Here is a 16,543-nt window from a genome sequence, read left to right as displayed (position 1 = left end):
CAGATGTCATTCTGGTCTTAAATTCTAATTTAGAAGAACCTACATTTTTTTTTTTTTTAATTTAGTGGAGTAGAGTTGATTTACAATGTTGTGTTAGTTTTAGGTGTACAGCAAAGTGATTCATTTATACATATACATATATTCATTCTTTTTCAGATTCTTTACCCATATAGGTTATTACAGAATATTGAATAGAGTTCCCTGTGCTATACAGTAGGTCCTTGTTCGTTATCTATTATTTTATGTATAGTAGTGTGTGTATGTTAATCCCAAGCTCCTAATTTATCTCTCCACCCCCCCCACATTTCCCCTTTGGTAACCATATGTTTGTTTTCAAAATCTGAGTCTGTTTCTGTTTTGTAAACAGAATTTGTATCATTTTTAAAATTAGATTCCACATATGAATGATATCATAATGTTTGTGTTTCTCTGTCTGACTTACTTCACTTTGTATGATAATCTCTAGGTCCATCCTTGTTGCTGCAAATGGCATTATTTGTTCTTCTTTATGGCTGAGTAATATACCGTTGTATATATGTACCACGTCTTCTTTATCCATTCCTCTGTTCATGGACATTTAGGTTGCTTCCATGTCCTGGCTATTGTAAATAGTGCTGCGTTGGGGTGCGTGTATCTTTTCAAATTATGGTTTTCTCTGGATATATGCCCAGGAGTGTGATTGCTAGATCATATGGTAGTTCTATTTTCAGTTTTTTAAGGAACCTCCGTACTATTCTCCATAGGCTTGTACCAATTTACAGTCCTACCAACAGTGTGGGAAGGTTCCTTTTTTTCCACACCTTCACCAGCATTTATCATTTGTGGACTTTTTGATGATGGCCATTCTGACTGGTGTGAGGTGATAACTCACTGTAGTTTTGATTTGCATTTCTCTGATAATTAGTGATGTTAAACATCTTTTCATTTGCTTTTTGGCCATCTGTATATCTTCTTTGGAAAAATGTCTATTTAGATCTTTTGCCCATTTCTTGATTGGGTTGTGTTTTTTTTGACATAGAGCTGCATGAGCTGTTTGTGTATTTTGGAGATTATCCCTTGTTGGTCACTTTGTTTGCAAATATTTTCTCCCTTTCTGTGGGTTGTCTTTTTGTTTTAAAGTTTCTTTTGCTGTGCAAAAGGTTTTTAAGTTTCATTAGGTCCCATTTGTTTATTTTTGTTTTTATTTTCATTACTCTAGGAGGTGGATCAAAAAAGATATTGCTGCGATTTATGTCAAAGAGCGTTGTTTTGTTTTGCTTTTTTAATTTATTTTTTGGCTGTGCTGTGCTGCTTGTGGGATCTTAGTTCCCCGACCAGGGATCGAGCCCAGGGCCCATGGCAGTGAAAGAGCTAAGTCTTAACCACTGGACCACCAGGGAATTCCCTAAGAGTGTTCTGCCTATGTTTTCCTCTTAAGAGTTTTTTCTCTCTGGCCTTACATTTAGGTCTTTGATCCGTTTTGAGTTTATTTTTGTGTATGGTGTTAGAGAGTGTTCTAATTTCATTCTCTTACATGTAGCTGTCCAGTTTTCTCAGCACCACTTTTCCCCATTGTGTATCCTTGCCTCCTTTGTCATAGATTAATTGACCACAGGTGCGTGGATACAAGAACCCACTTTATAGTGTTGAGTCCTCCTATCCAGGATCTGATCTTTCCACCTATTCCAGTGGTTTAAGGTTTTTCGCATTCAAGCATGTACAATGACTGTACAGACAGATAGTGGGGAGGTGCAGCAGCTTCAGGACAGCAGTTGCCTCCAGGAAGGTTGAATGCAGTAGAACAGGGACTGCGCTTTTATCCAAAATGTTGTAACAATGTTTTTAATACATCTGAATGTTTATGTAATACATATGAATGTTTCTTATGAAACTGTTTTTCTATATCTTTGAAATATTTTATAGTTTAAAAAATACTTAGGGGCTTCCCTGGTGGCGCACTGGTTAAGAATCCGCCTGCCAACGCAGAGGACACAGGTTCGAGCCCTGGTCTGGGAAGATCCCACATGCCGTGGAGCAACTAAGCCTGCGCGCCACAACTACTGAGCCTGTACTCTAGAGCCCGCAAACCACAACTACTGAGCCCGTGCACCACCACTACTGAAGCCCAAGAGCCTAGAGCCTGTGCTCCGCAACAAGAGAAGCCACCGCAATGAGAAGCCCACTCACCACAGTGAAGAGTAGCCCCTGCTCGACACAACTAGAGAAAGCCCAAGCACAGCAATGAAGACCCAATGCAGCCAAAAATAACAACAAAAAAACACTTAGAAATCAATTTTAATAGAAAAGAACTTTTATTGCAAATACAGTGACTCTTCATATTACAGTAGTTTACTCTGATAAACCAAATGGCCATAATTTATGTATATTTTGGATATAAAACTATACTTTTTTTTTTTTTTTTACATATAATATACTTTCCAGTGTGATGACACTTCAATGAGGAAAAGATTGCATTCACAATAGAAACCATCCTCCCTGAGTCCACAGCCCTAAAATAACAAGCACTGTCCAACCATCCCTGCAGTGGAGCTGACCCCAACAAAGGGGCTTCCCCTCCTCTACCCCTCATCGCCAGTTGACAGTCACAGAAAGTGAAGCATTTCTGGAGTGTCTGTATCCACCCACTATGGAGAATGCCAGTGACTCAACCAGAGCAGCAACAGTGAAATGGCAGAACTGCAGAGCCCTGACTTTGCATTTTAGTCTCTGTAGCCAAGGTCAGAAGTCAAACATTAAAACTATTTTACCATTTACCTTGCTGAGAGCCCCCATAACCTGTTCCACTAGTAAGCAGCAAATTTAGGAATTTTACGTAGGGACCACTAAAAAAATATATAGTCTTTTCCAACATGTCTGTTTCCCCAGCATCTGGCACATAGTCGACCTTCATTAAATGCTTGTGGGGCGAACAGAGAGTCATAATCCTCATCTGTCCAGGGGTGTGCGGCCAATGAGCCATAGAAGTTACAGCATCACAGTGGTTTACTTTTAAAAGATGTTCTTTGAAAATGAACTCCAGGAAGAAAAGCAGTCTACACAGAGAGAGATGCTGAAGCGATCTTACTGAGTAGTTTGTTGAGAGCTCTAACTCTTTCTTCCAAGAATCGGGATTTTTTCTCAGCACCTCGTTGCTTCTCTTCAGTGACCTGAAGCGCTTTCGTTAGGTGAGCATTTTCCACATAGAGCTCCTTGAGCAGCAAATCGGATCGTGTATTCTTTTCAAACTGGACAGGGGAGAAAGCCACACTGCACTGTGAATCTAATGCAGAAATGCCACGCTACCAGCTTGCCCCTCCCAGTCTTCCACGTTGTTCAAACCACAGTTTGGGGATTCTTAACAAATTGGAAGCAAATATTGGATGTAATGACAATTTTTGTTATCCTGGCGGGAGAGAGGAAATTGAGAATCTCATGAACTATGTGGTAGAGAAAACTTAAGCCAATTTTGCACAAATTGATTTTTACCATAAAATGAAGACAAAAAGACCAAAATCTGTAGGCCTCAAAAAGGAAGGAAATTGTCAAGAGTACCCAAAATGTTTGGCTCATCTCAGTGTGCTCTGCAGGCCCATCCCGTCACCCAGGACACAATGAGGCACTGTGGTCACCACACACACAGCAGCTGTAGAGGCTTCAGTGATGGGGACACAGGCCACACTAGTCAGGATGCTAAGACACAGGGGTCCCAGATTTGCGCTTCGTGAGTCAGCACTACATACATTCACTCAAGTAGTTAACTGAGCAGCTCCGTTGGCCAGGTGCTGCCCTAGCAACAGCCCTGCTCTCACAGGGCATGTATTCCAATGGAAGGAGACAGACCAGAACCAAGCTCGCAGTTTTGGATGGTGGGACTGGTGGTGGACCAGTGTTGGGTGGTGGGACCTGCTAACAGAAAACCCAGGAGGGGACGCACAGCTGAGACTGAGGTGAACAGAGAGGGCTTCTCTGTACGTTGACATTTGGACGGAGAGCTGAATAAAGCACCGGGTAAGTCAGCGAGGCTGTCCGGCATGAACATTCCACGCAGAGCTGGCACATGTGGGGATGACAGGAATGGCCAGGAGGCCTGTGAGGAAGTCAGAGCTGCCATGCTGGCTGGGCAGGGGGCCAAGGGGAGGGGAATAGGTCCTGCAGAACCTTGAAGACCACTGTAAAAACTGCCTTTTACTCTGAGGGATGTGGAAAGACTGGAGGTTTCTGAGCGGAGGAGGGCCAACACCTCCGTCACATTAGAAGGTGACTGTTCCCGCTGAAAGCACATCAAAGGAAACAAGGACACCAGCTGTTAGGACCCAAGAGATGGGGGCTCTGTATCCCACGCTGAAGGCCTAGCTGAAGGATGAGATGGGAAGGGGTCCATCAGGACTCCAAGGTTTTGGACTTGGGCGGGCAGGTGAGGGCACAGACAGCTCTGAAGGACTCCTGTAAAGAGGAGCAGAGAGCTGGTAGGACCAGGGCTCTGGAAGGTGGTGTTGAGACAAGGCTCCAGAGGAGGGAAGGGCTGGGGCAGCGGGGAGGGGACACAGGCACATGCATTTCTTTGGGCACTTCTGGTCTTCCAGTGAAACAAGCACAGAGCACAGCTGAGGGGAGAGGTGCTGGAGGTCAGAGACAGGAGGGAAAGGGCCCACTGGAGAGGGCAGTGGGGGCAAGGGTGTAGTTGGGACAGCTCCCCAGCCACCCTGGCACCTCCACGTGCGGGAGCCTCAGGATTCACCTGGGGTTTGGGTTGAGGTTTTGCCAGGAGTGACTGCGGGAGTCACCGAGTCTGACTGCTGGGAAGGAACGTGAGGACCAGGGACAGAGAGGGTGGGAGGATGGCAGTGCCGGCAGGGGAGGGGCTGCAGAGATGCGGGGGTGGTCAGGAGCCGGTGGCCTGCACAGAGTGACGCTGCCTGGGGACCTGCAGCTCCGGATGCCGCAGATGAACCATACTTGACTGCTATGTAAGAAAAGTATTTCTACAGATTCTCATGTTTCATTTCCTGTAGCTCCAAGTAGAACTTTTAGGGCAGCAATGGCCTCTCTCTCCCCTCTCCCCCTCTCAGCGATTGCACAGGACATGGGGTTCTCTTGGGTAATGTCTCCCTGATCAGCTACTTGAATGCCCAAACAAGGCGTCATCACTCACCTGCTCTTTCAGCTCACGCACTTTCTCTTGGAGGAGCGCTTCCACGTTCTTCAAAATCATTTCCACCTCCTCCACCCGCTCTTCTGCGGCTTTCAGCTGTTTTTCATGTGCTTCCTGCACAAAAGGAGGTTAGAGACGAACACTGTACATTTTAAAAAGAATCATCACGGGTTTATTTACTTTAGAATGGAAATTAGCTGAAGTGTGCAAATCTGAGTGTGTGGATAACCTTTCATCCCTAGAGGGACGGTTAGAAATGTCTCACAAGCCACAAAGCTGCATTTCTCATTGCAGTCTAAGCAGATCAGCAGACTGCTTTGTGCTAGGATTTGTCCTTTGAGTCCTAAATGACTCAAAGGTGAGTTTCCCCAAACACGTTAGTCTTTCTAAAGGATTTGACTAAATTTCTTTGTTTTGTCAATAATCTCTCACAGCTTAACTGTCTCTCCAGCATAACGTTTTTGCAGAATGCTGAAAGGCTAGTCTTCATTAGAATTTGTTTTACAAACGTCGAATTTCACCCACCTTTGCAGGCTTGCGCCAGTTCCTCCCTCGTGAAGGTGCCTCACCCTCTGGCCCCCCCCCACCCCCCCCCACCTCACGAACTCTGAGGACCAAGATGTGCCCCGCAGGCTTACACTTTAAGGTGCTCACTCACTGGTGCCTGAGAGGGTGCTTTGAGGTGGGAACCACTGCCACCAGAAGTTGACAGAAACGGAAGCACAGAGAGGTTAACTGGCCTGAGGTCACTCGGCTGGGGTGGTGCAGCCAGGCTCCAGATCCCTGCAGTGCGTGCTCTGAGCCACTGTCCTGCTGCCCTTTGAGGCTGAGACTCTGCTTCTATGTGCCTAGATGCCTAGGGCAGCACCTGGCACACAGCCGGGCTCCCCAAGTCTGTGCTGTCACTGTGCTGACCTCTTGTCCAACCGCCCCCCACTCCCTGGCTACCTTTAAACATGCCGAGCACAGCCCACCTCAGGACCTTTGCACCTGCCTGTACTCTCACAGGGCTACACAGGCAGGGACCCTGCCCATCACCTCCCTTGCGGCCCCTCTAGCACCATCTTTCAGGCCTGGAAGCGGGGACCGTGTGTGTGGCTGCGTGGCTGGCTGCAGACACATGCAGCCCGGCAGACAGACTGGGGGGCTTTGGGGTGCCTTCTGGGTCAGCTGCTCAACGCCCCCCAGTTCTCAGGGAAAGTTGGGTCCCATAGCTTCCATAAACCAGTCCTCACGTAGTGGGACATCTGCGGGGCCATCTTCCCCTGGGCACCTGGGCAGCTTTTGGCTAAGTCACCAGAGAGCCAACCTTACCCTCCCCGTCACCCTCAGCCGGCCCTCGGGCCCCTGTCCTCACTTACCCGTTCCTCCACCTGGAGCTGCCGAGCCGCCTGCCGCTCCCCTTCCAGCAGCTGCTGCAGCTCAGCCACGCGGCCCCGAGGCACCAGCTGCTCCATCTGCTTCTGCAGCTGCTGGACCGCGTGGGCGTGCTGGGACTGGGCCAGCTTCAGCCTCGTGGTGGCCCCGTACAGCTGCCCGGGGAGAAGGCACCCAGTGTTGGGGTGACTGCCCAGAGCTGCCGGGTCACTACCAGGCACAGAAGACTGCATCCCTACCTTTAAGGTCACCCCACAAGGAAAGTGTCTGCAGCAAAACCCACGATTCCTAAAGAGCCCGTTTAGCTGAATTCTGATGCCCAGACTCCATGCAGCTGGCACTTCTGCACAGTGAGAGCCAGGAAGGCCTGCCTGTAATCCTCCACGTGACCTCCCGCCGGGTTACGTAACCTTCTGTCATGTTTACCTTCCGGGTACATTACTGGGGTGTAATTCCTTTAATACTGTGACCCACGCCAGCTGTGTACGGCAACCTTCCTCTAAGTGAAGAGTTCACGCTCCTGACACCTGGCTGCGGCCGGGGTCCCAGAGGTGGGTTACACAGTGATCAGCGAGGGGCTGGGAGCAGGTGTGGATGGACCTCAGCACCCGCTCCCTGGGCACAGAACCCACTGGGGCGTTGGTACCAAGCTGTCCAGAGCCTGGCCACTTCCCCTGACGGACCACCTGGGAGGCCGGATCTCAACACCACTTCTATCACTTGGACTCTGGCAGCTTCGTCTGGAACACACAGAACTTCCCTGAGACCCCACAGACAGGAGAGGCAACAGCTCTGCCAGGGGTCCTGCCGAGGGCAGGCTGGAGAGGAGGGCGCTGGCCATGCCAGGCAAGGGCGAGGCTGTGAGCCCGCAGCCCCACTTCCCTCACCGTCCCGTGTCACTGCGTGTCTGACGGGTCCCCCCAGAGACACACCCATACACACGGGTCCAGCAGGGCAGCTACCGTGCTCTTTGGGATGAAGAGAGGGGAGGATAGTTCCCACACACCCTCCACCAGATGTAGCCTCCTCCCGACTTTCGAGATTCAGATGGTCACTCTGCAGTCACTCTGGCCCATGTCTGCGCCCCCACCCACCCGAAAGTGCTCTTCACACCCCCTGCCCAGGTTCCTCGCCACCCGCTCTCCACTTGGCTGGGTGGTACATCAGCACCGCCCGACTGAGTGCCCCGAGCCCCCTCCTTGTGAAGTGAGGTGCGGGTGCAGGCTGGGCTGCCTCCGGAGAGCCCTGCTCAACTGCCACGTGAGGAGGGGGACGTCCCCAGAAGAGCAGTGGGGCCACTGCAGCCGGGAAGCCAGGGCCTTCGCGTTCTGGATGCCCTCAGACAGCAGCCCCTCCTGCCCTGAATCCAAGCTGGACTGGCAGAATGTGGGGAAGTGATATTCAGAACTCCTGGGCACCGGCCTCAGAAGCCTAGCTACCTGTATGCTCTTCTGGGGGCGCCTGGTTGCTGTACCTCGAGAACCCCATGCCGTGGAGAGGCCGGTGCGGGTGCCCCAGTCCATGGCACCCCTGTAAGTGCCCTCTTGGACGCCTGGCTCCCCTGCTGGACCTGTGACCTTGGAACCACTCATGGCGCACCGGTGACCACTCCCTCCCTCCCCCATGGCTCTGTGTGCACCTCACCTCCACACACCCAGAGGGTCCCTAGGTGCCCTGGAAGCTCCTTACTTCCCTTCTCCACTTTCATACAGGTGTGTTTCACGGGGGTCCTCGTCTAAAGCACAAAAGGGGACGCCAGCTCATGTCACAGCAGCCTGCCTAAGTGCAGTATCTCCTGCCGTGACGGCGGCTGAATGTTGGGCAGCCCAGCGGGCACGGAGACCTCCGGCAGCCCAGCCCTCCTGCCAGCAGATGGGTCTGACTCCTTAGCCTCAAAGGCTCAATCTAGCCCAGGCAATTTCTCAAGGTTCCTTTGGCACTAAAAGTAGAGAAGGGAGCCCCCAGTACGTGGCGGCACCTCGGGGAAAGTGCCTGCTTACGGCGGGGGGCTGAGCCCACAGGAGCCTGACAGCACCTCATAAGGCCCCGGTGGGGGGTCCCGCACCCAGACCGACCCCTCTGCAGCCCCGGGCCATCTGAGAAGTGACTGTTCACACCAGGTGACCACAACCAAGTCCAGGAGTCAGGCCAGGGGCCAGTTGGGGAACCTGGTCCAAAGGCTGGGCAGAGGCATGCGGCTTAGAGACCCTCTCCCACGGCCCTTTTCCCGCTGCTGTACCCTGGCCCTCCAAGCACACCCCAGGTCTGAGTCCACACTGGGCCCGTGGCCCTCAGGGCACCTCACCCTGTCACCTCCCTTCTCCTGTTCAAACTCCTCAGAAGAACCAGCCCTGTGTCCCTGAACCTCACGCTGTCAGGCACCCGCCGTCCCTCCTGGGCCCACTCTGCTCACATATGTTTGTACCAGACCACGAACTCCCTGCCTCCCCTGAGCCTGATGCGCGCTGGACAAATGCTGCGGCAGGAGAGCAGGTGGAACAGCCACAGGTATGTGACACCTGGGCTCCACTGGGGGCGCGGAGCGGGGTCACCTCGGGGGCTGCTCTGCCCTGTTGGCCTGGACCTCAGAGGCCACCTGCCGCGTTCCCTGGCCCCTCCATCTGTAGAGGGCACACCGGGAGGCACTGCTATGGCCTCCTCCCCTCGTGAGGAGCAGGCGCAGCTCTTCACGTGGCTCACTTGAGTTCAACCCGACCCTGGACTGAGCCTGACTCAGTTGGGCCTGGCGGATGCCCAACTAGCCGGGTGACCTGAGGCAGACCAATGATGCCCCTGGCTGGACTAGTCCCGGCCAGGCTGTCAGAGGCAAGGCTGACCCCTCCCGGGCTGGGACCACCGCACACACCCACCTGGTCCCGACTCTCTTCAAGGGCCTCTCTCAGCTGTGACTGTGCCAGTCTCAGGCTCTGACGTTCCTGAGTCACGTGTTCAAGTTCAAGTTCAAGTTTTTGGATTTGGTTATCCTGTTTTTTAAAAATCAATTTCACAAGTATAAGAAGTATCTTAGCAATGTGATACACGTTTAATGCAGAAACTTCAGAAAAGCAAAAATTACAAAATTCAACTCATCCATGATCCCAGCAGCCCGAGGACCCCACCCGACATTCTGCTGTATCTCCTGGCCCTCCCTCCACACGCATGGACTTCTGTCACTAAGACGTTGTATGCTGTGCTTTCCCCCTCTTATTATATCTTGAGTGTTAAATACTTTTCAGAAACATGGTTTTTAATGGCTGCACCATCATTTACTGACTAATTCAATACTGTCGATGATTTAAAGCTGATTCCAATTCTGTTTTGCTATTATAAATACCACAGCAATGAAAATACTTCCAGCTAAGTCCGTACACAATTTTCAGTAAAGTTCCCACTAGCAGAACCATGAAGCCAGAGCGCATGGACGTTCTTGATGCTCTTGACGTATATTTTGCCATACTGTCCTCCGGAGAGGTTGTACCAACTTACTCTCCCATCATCAAGGTTTAATTCCTCTCTACTACTTTTTCTAGATACCAGGCTTTGTAAAAGCTGCTGAAGTCCACATATTTTCAGGGCTTGCTTGTTAAGTCCCTCCCTTTATCTCCAGGCACATCAGGGCTGTTCCTCATCTGTTTTAGGCCAGCCTGTCTGCCCCTCCCTGCCGCGCCGGCCACTCACCTGCAGCTCCTCCCGGCATGCCGCCTCCTCCAGTCTCTGTGTCAGCAGCTGAACAGTGATGTGATTCTTCTTGCTCTGGGCCTGGTGGGTGGAGGCCTCCTCTCCCAGCTGCAGGACCCTGTGGTTGAGCTGGGACAATTCATCCTTGCATTTCTGACTCTAGAACAAAAAGGAATAAAACACAGATGAAAAAGTTTTTTTTGTTTTTTGTTTTTTTGCTGTACGTGGGCCTCTCACTGTTGTGGCCTCTCCCGTTGTGGAGCACAGGCTCCGGATGCGCAGGCTCAGCGGCCATGGCTCACGGGCCCAGCCACTCCGCGGCCTGTGGGATCCTCCCAAACCGGGGCGCGAACCCGTGTCCCCTGCATCAACAGGCGGACTCTCAACAAAAAGTTATTTTTTTAAACCAACAGCATTCCAGGGTTCTCAACCAGGGACACTCTTGCTCCCCGAGGGACGCTTGGCAATGTCTGGAGACCATTTTGGTCATCACAGCTAGCGGGGTGGGGTTACTACTAGAAACTAGTGGGTGAGGAGCTCAGCGTCCCCAGAGTGATGGGCTCTCTGGCCACGGGGCAGAGGATGAACTCTGGTCCATCCAAGAAGCAGCAGGCTGGGCACCAGGGGGGCTCACAGCGCATCAACATCCAACCACTGCTCTGGAGAACTGGCATGGTTTTCTTGTTTCTCCCACGGTTATTTCTAACATTATCTTAAGCAATTTGAAGGGAAAAAAAAACCCTCGTTATACTTGAGGCACGTGATTCTCTTCAAATCACTGTCATTAAACACAAAATCCGAGGCTCTCGGTGGGGAGAGCACACTGATAAAATCTCCCACTTTGCGGGCAGCGGATGCTGGACCCTGGACGGTGTTGCCTGGGATGAAACAGCAGCCAGCAGGTGACACACGGAAGTGCGTTATTTCCAACCGGCTGTCACACACCTTCACACAAACCACGTTTCGCTCATCTGCTTTTCCCCAGCAGCCGCTCTGGAGGCCGAGGGTCTGCAGCCCTCCGTGCCTCAGAGCGGCGTCCACACACAGCTGTTGGGCGCGTCACTGTCGCCCCAGGGCCGGATGTTCCCACCACATCAGCCAGGCGCAGGAAGAAGCCGGCTGGGGCGAGAGCTATGGGTCTCTTCAGGGGACAGCAGAGGTCTGAGAAGCCAGAGGTGACAAAAACACTCCCAGAGGACTTCGCTGGTGGTGCAGTGGTTAAGAATCTGCCTGCCAGGCTGCACTGAATCCATCTGGTTGTGCCTTCCACACACACACACACACACACACACACACACAGGTATAATGATTGATTACTTAGAACGAGTTCCTCTAGGATGACATTTTCTTCTCTAAATTAGTTTTTTCTTTAAATTTAACCTTCAGTTTTGAGTCACTCAGTTGGCTGTTTCATCATATGATTCTTTGGTTGTCTCCCAGTGATGCCAGATGGGATCAGCACAGCCCCAGGTGCTAGTTGCTAATGCCTATAAAATACCACCCACCCCCACAAAGGAGAATCATTTAAGAGTTCTTCGGACTTCATCTTCAAAAGTAGCCAAAGAATTCATGTGACAGGTTATCCCAGAAAATCTTTTGCAGTTAGTGAAATTAGGGTATAACTAAGAACATTCGGAATACTACACACACAGTTTAGGTGATCTTGGTATAGTGGTGGGACAGCAGTAAAGTATTTAACATGTACATGCTCTGCTGGGGGAGACTAAAGGGAAAGAGGTGTTCAGCCTAGAAAAACATTTCGCAGTGGATTTCCTATGAAGTCAATGTGTCTTGGGTTTAACTTTGAAACAAATTAAAACATTTAAAAACTGACTTACTAGCATTTGTGGATTTCAGATTGAGACCCATGTAAAAGCAGTGCTTTATTTTGTGAAAAAAAAAAAAGAATCCACCAGCTGATGCAGGGGACGTGGGTTCGATCCCCAGTCCGGGAAGATCCCACATGCCAAGGAGCAACCAAGCCCGTGCACAACAACTAATGAGCCTGCGCTCTAGAGCCCGTGAGCCACAACTACTGAAGCCCGCGCGCTCTAGAGTCCACGTGCCGCAACTGCTGAAGCCCGTGTACTCAAGGGCCCACGTGCCGCAACTACGGAGCCCGCGGGCTGCAGCTACTGAAGCCCGTGCGCCTACAGCCCGTGTTCTGCAACAAGAGAAGCCACCGCAATGAGAAGCCCACACATGCAATGAAGAGGAGCCCCCGCTCGCCACAACTAGAGAAGGCCCACGCATAGCAACGAAGACCCAATGCAGCCAAAATAATAATAACAATAATAATAAAAATTAAAAATAAATAAAAACACTCCCAGAAAGAGTAAGAGCTCAGCAAGGTGTCAGGACACAAGGTTGGCAGGTGAAAATCCACTGTACTTCTATGTCCTGACAGTGAACACGCAGAATCCCATGTGAAAAACAAAACACCATTTCTGGCTTCTGGTCTGGCCTGCAAAGAGCTTGGAAGTCATCACTCCCATCCTCCCAACAAGAAAAAGCTGAGTAACTGAAAACTCAACCACTCTTCTGAGACCCATCAGAGAACTGAGGTCACAGGGCAACTCAATGCCCTGAAAACTGGAGAGACGGGCAAAGAGAGTCACAGCTCACCAGGAGCTGACGGCTGGAGCCCGAAACAAAGTGGCTACTGTGGACGGAACTGTGTCCACAAACTCTCGGCTGTGTCTGGAGACGGGGCTTGCAGCAGGTAATTAAGGTTAAATGTGCTCAAGAGGCGGGGTCCTAATCTGACAGGACAGTGACTTTATGAGAAGACACAGTGAGAGGGCATCGTCTGCAAACCCGGAAGAACCTTGCCAGAACCAAGTCAGCCTTGCCTTGATCTTGGACTTCCGGCCTCGAGAACCGTGAGGCAATAAACTTCCGTGGTTTAAGCCACCTGTCTGTGGCATTCTGTATGGAGCCTGAGCGGACTAAGACAGTGACCATTCTGAAGTACACAGAGCGCTCTGTTCTCCTGCCCTCAAGGGAAATGTCCTTTTTACCAGATCAGAACCAGCGTGGGGAAGGGGATACTCAACTGCAGCCCCCTCTAAACTTTCTGACTCAGTACACACCTATCAGAGTGGCTAAAATAAAAGAGTGACAACACAAGCGTGGGCAAGGATGTAGGGAAACGATCAAGCACACATTGCTGGCAGGAACGGAAACTGTTACAGCCACTCTGGATAAGAGTTGGGCAATTTCTTAAAAAACTAAACATGTAACTACCACACAACTCAGCCACTGCTCTCCCGGGCATTTATCCCATGAAATGAAAACCTATAACCACACAAAGACCTGCCTGAGAATGTTCACGGCACCTCTGTGACAGCCCCAAACTGGAATCAGCCCAGCCGTCCTTTAAAAGGTGAGCGTTAAAACAAGCTGTGGGCGACTTCCCTGGTGGTCCAGCGGTTAAGACTCCGTGCTCCCAAGGGCCCGGGTTCGATCCCTGGTCAGGGAACTAGATCCCGCAGGCCACAACGAAGATCCCACGTGCCGCAGCTAAGACCATGCGCAGCCAAATAAAGAAATAAATATTAAGAAACAGAACAAAACAAGCTGTGGGACATCAATGCCTTGGAAAAGTGTCCAGCGACAGGAAGAAGCTAACCGGGGACACACAGCCGGGAATTATGATATGTGAGAAAAGGCAACCCCAAAGTTTGTATTCCTTTTGTATCACATTTTTTTTTTTTTTTTTTTTGGTATCACATTTTGAAATGACACAATTTTGGAAATGAAGGGCAGTTAGTGGTTTTCAGGGGTTAGGGGCTGGGGTAGGTGGGCAGGAAGGCGGTGGGTGTGGTCATGAAAGAACAACGTGAAGGATCTTTGTGGAGCTGGAGCTGTTCAGTATCTTGACTGTGGTCATGGAGACACGAACCTACACAGGGGATAAAATTGCATAGAACGTGACACACACACGAGTACACAAGTAAAACTGGGGAAACCCGAGTAAGGCGCATGGATTGTATCAATGTTGACATCTTGGTCGTTGCTATTCATTATGGACTGATCCCTGCCAATTCACATGTTGAAGCCCAAACCCCCAATACCTCAGAGTGACTGTATTTGGAGATGGGGTCTTGAAAGAGGTGATTAAGGTAAAATGAGGTCATATGAGTCCAATATGATGGTGTCCTAATACGAGATGAGGACACAGACACATCCGAGGGATGACCACGTGAGGACACAGGGAGAGGACAGCTGTATACAAGCCGAGGAGAGAGGCCGCAGAAGAAACCAGTCCTGCCCTGATCCTGGACTTCTAACCTTGAGAACTATGAGGAAATAAGCTTCTGTTGTATAAGCCACTCACTCTGTGGTACTTTGTTATGGCAGCCCTAGCAAACTAACACAGATAATATTATACTATAGTTCCATAAAATGTTACAACTGGAAGAAACTGGACAAAGTCTATTTCTCTGTAATATACTTCTCATAACCACCTGGGAGTCTGCAATCATCAATACTAATTTCAATTTTAAAAAGAATTAAAAAACAAAACCAAGAATGACACATCCCGGCTTCTGTGCTTCAGTCCAAAAGCCAGTAAGTGAGACCAAATACAGAAGGCATTTACTTATGGGGCAAAGGGAGACCAGTGTGGAGGTCAGTGCTGAGTGAGACAGGGCATTTACCTGCAGGGTAAAGGGATTAATCAAATAGTTAAGTAAATCTATTGAAGATGAGGAAACCAGGTTTTTCATTGCTAGAGGCAAGAGTTACAAATATGGAAAGGGAGAAAACTAGAATTATCCCTGTGATGTTGGAATTGCAGATAAGAGTTTGAATTCATGGTTTTCAGTAGGGAGATATATAAATAAGTATACCTGAAACCATGTGCATGTGAGCATAATAAATATATGTATACACTCCCTAGCTCTATGCACTGACTGCACCTGGACATAGTGATGCCCCAGGAGCCGTGAGCACTCCTAGTGCCCAGATCTTGGTCTCTAAATACCATTCGGAACTAAAAGTCACCAAGGGCTCCTTGGAGAAATAACTGCTTCCAGGACTGGGGCAGGGAAGTACTAGATGAACCTGGACTATCGTGAGGCACCAGAAAGTGAGGAAGTGTGCAAAGAATGACCAGGACCTGTCAGGAGGACCCATAAGTCCCCCTGAGGGGGCTCTTATTGGCCAAATCTGGGATAATCTGAGCATAAAAATAAATACTGATGGTAACATATTAATAACCCATTGAATAAAACAGGAATCTATGATAGTAACATAATGATGAATAAATAAATGGAGGGCTTCCCTGGTGGTGCAGTGGTTAAGAATCCGCCTGCCAATGCAGGGGACACAGGTTCGAGCCCTGGTCCGGGAAGATCCCACATGCCGTGGAGCAACTAAGCCCGTGTGCCACAACTACTGAGCCTGCACTCTAGAGCCCGTGAGCCACAACTACTGAGCCCATGTGCCACAACTACTGAGCCTGTGCTCTAGAGCCCATGCTCCTCAACAAGAGAAGCCACCGCAATGAGAAGCCCGCGCACCACAACGAAGAGTAGCCCCCGCTCACCGCAGCTGGGGAGAGCCCGTGCACAGCAACGAAGACCCAGTGCAGCCAAGAATAAATAAATAAAATAAATAAATTAAAATAAATAAATAAATGGAGAGAAGAAAAAGCTCTTCCTTACACTAGAACACCAATTAACAAATATAAAAGGAAGCTGGGATTAGTCACCAACTGGCCACCATCACAGTAATAACTGACTCCACCAAGAAACAGAGGATGCTAAAACAAGGGGGTGAGAGTTTGATGAAGAACAAGATATTCACATCATGTCAAAGCATTTCCCCATAAAATATTCAGTAATTACCAAGGGGAAAGTAACTTTGTGGAGAAGCCTGACCAACACCACCTGACCAAGAATCTAAGTTGATGTCACTAATGCTTGTGTCCCTGGACTGGATGGGATGAGAAGGACACAGCATCACTTTGGGGATATTCACACATAATCTGAATCCAATCACAGGGAAGCACCAGATACACCGAAACAGCCACTTGTAGTCTTCAGAAGTGCCAGGTCCTAACAACAAGGACAGGTGGACTGAAGCCACACGAGGGCCTGGGCTGGCTGATCGGGCAGTTTCACAGTCACACTGATTTCCTAATTTGGGGTGGGAGAGGGCTGATGGGTCAGCAACTCACTCTCAAATCTTTCATAACAAAGTTCTGTGTTTCCTTGTTGTAAGCTTGAAATTATTTCACAATAATGGAAAAGGGAGGGTGGCATCAGCTTCATGCCAGGTGTCAATACTTCACCTGTGTGCAGAGCTCTTCCATCTCAGAGCAGGCCTTTTCCTTCTCTCTCTTTAAAAACT

The 16,543-nt window shown here is 49.9% G+C and overlaps 1 protein-coding gene across 5 annotated transcripts in view; it reads right to left on the bottom strand.

The window, feature by feature from the left end:
* Positions 1 to 2,272: 2,272 nt before the first annotated feature.
* The window catches only part of NINL (ninein like), a 107,557-nt gene continuing 93,286 nt past the window's right edge, over positions 2,273 to 16,543 (bottom strand). For all 5 annotated transcript variants that reach the window (XM_049700016.1, XM_049700017.1, XM_033429434.2 and 2 more), the window contains 6 exons: positions 16,485 to 16,543; positions 10,187 to 10,345; positions 9,379 to 9,492; positions 6,493 to 6,663; positions 5,132 to 5,245; positions 2,273 to 3,224 (listed from right to left, as the gene is read on the bottom strand). The exon at positions 16,485 to 16,543 is cut by the window's right edge and continues 11 nt beyond it. In XM_049700016.1, the coding sequence (XP_049555973.1) occupies positions 3,033 to 3,224; positions 5,132 to 5,245; positions 6,493 to 6,663; positions 9,379 to 9,492; positions 10,187 to 10,345; positions 16,485 to 16,543 (809 nt within the window). In that variant the 3' untranslated portion in view covers positions 2,273 to 3,032. The remainder of the gene's footprint in view (positions 3,225 to 5,131; positions 5,246 to 6,492; positions 6,664 to 9,378; positions 9,493 to 10,186; positions 10,346 to 16,484) is intronic.

This window comes from Orcinus orca, chromosome 16, assembly GCF_937001465.1.
Source record: "Orcinus orca chromosome 16, mOrcOrc1.1, whole genome shotgun sequence".
NCBI classification, from domain to species: Eukaryota; Metazoa; Chordata; class Mammalia; order Artiodactyla; family Delphinidae; genus Orcinus; species Orcinus orca.
The sequence above is the reverse complement of the archived record's forward strand: the minus strand, read 5'-3'. Positions and strand labels throughout refer to the sequence as shown.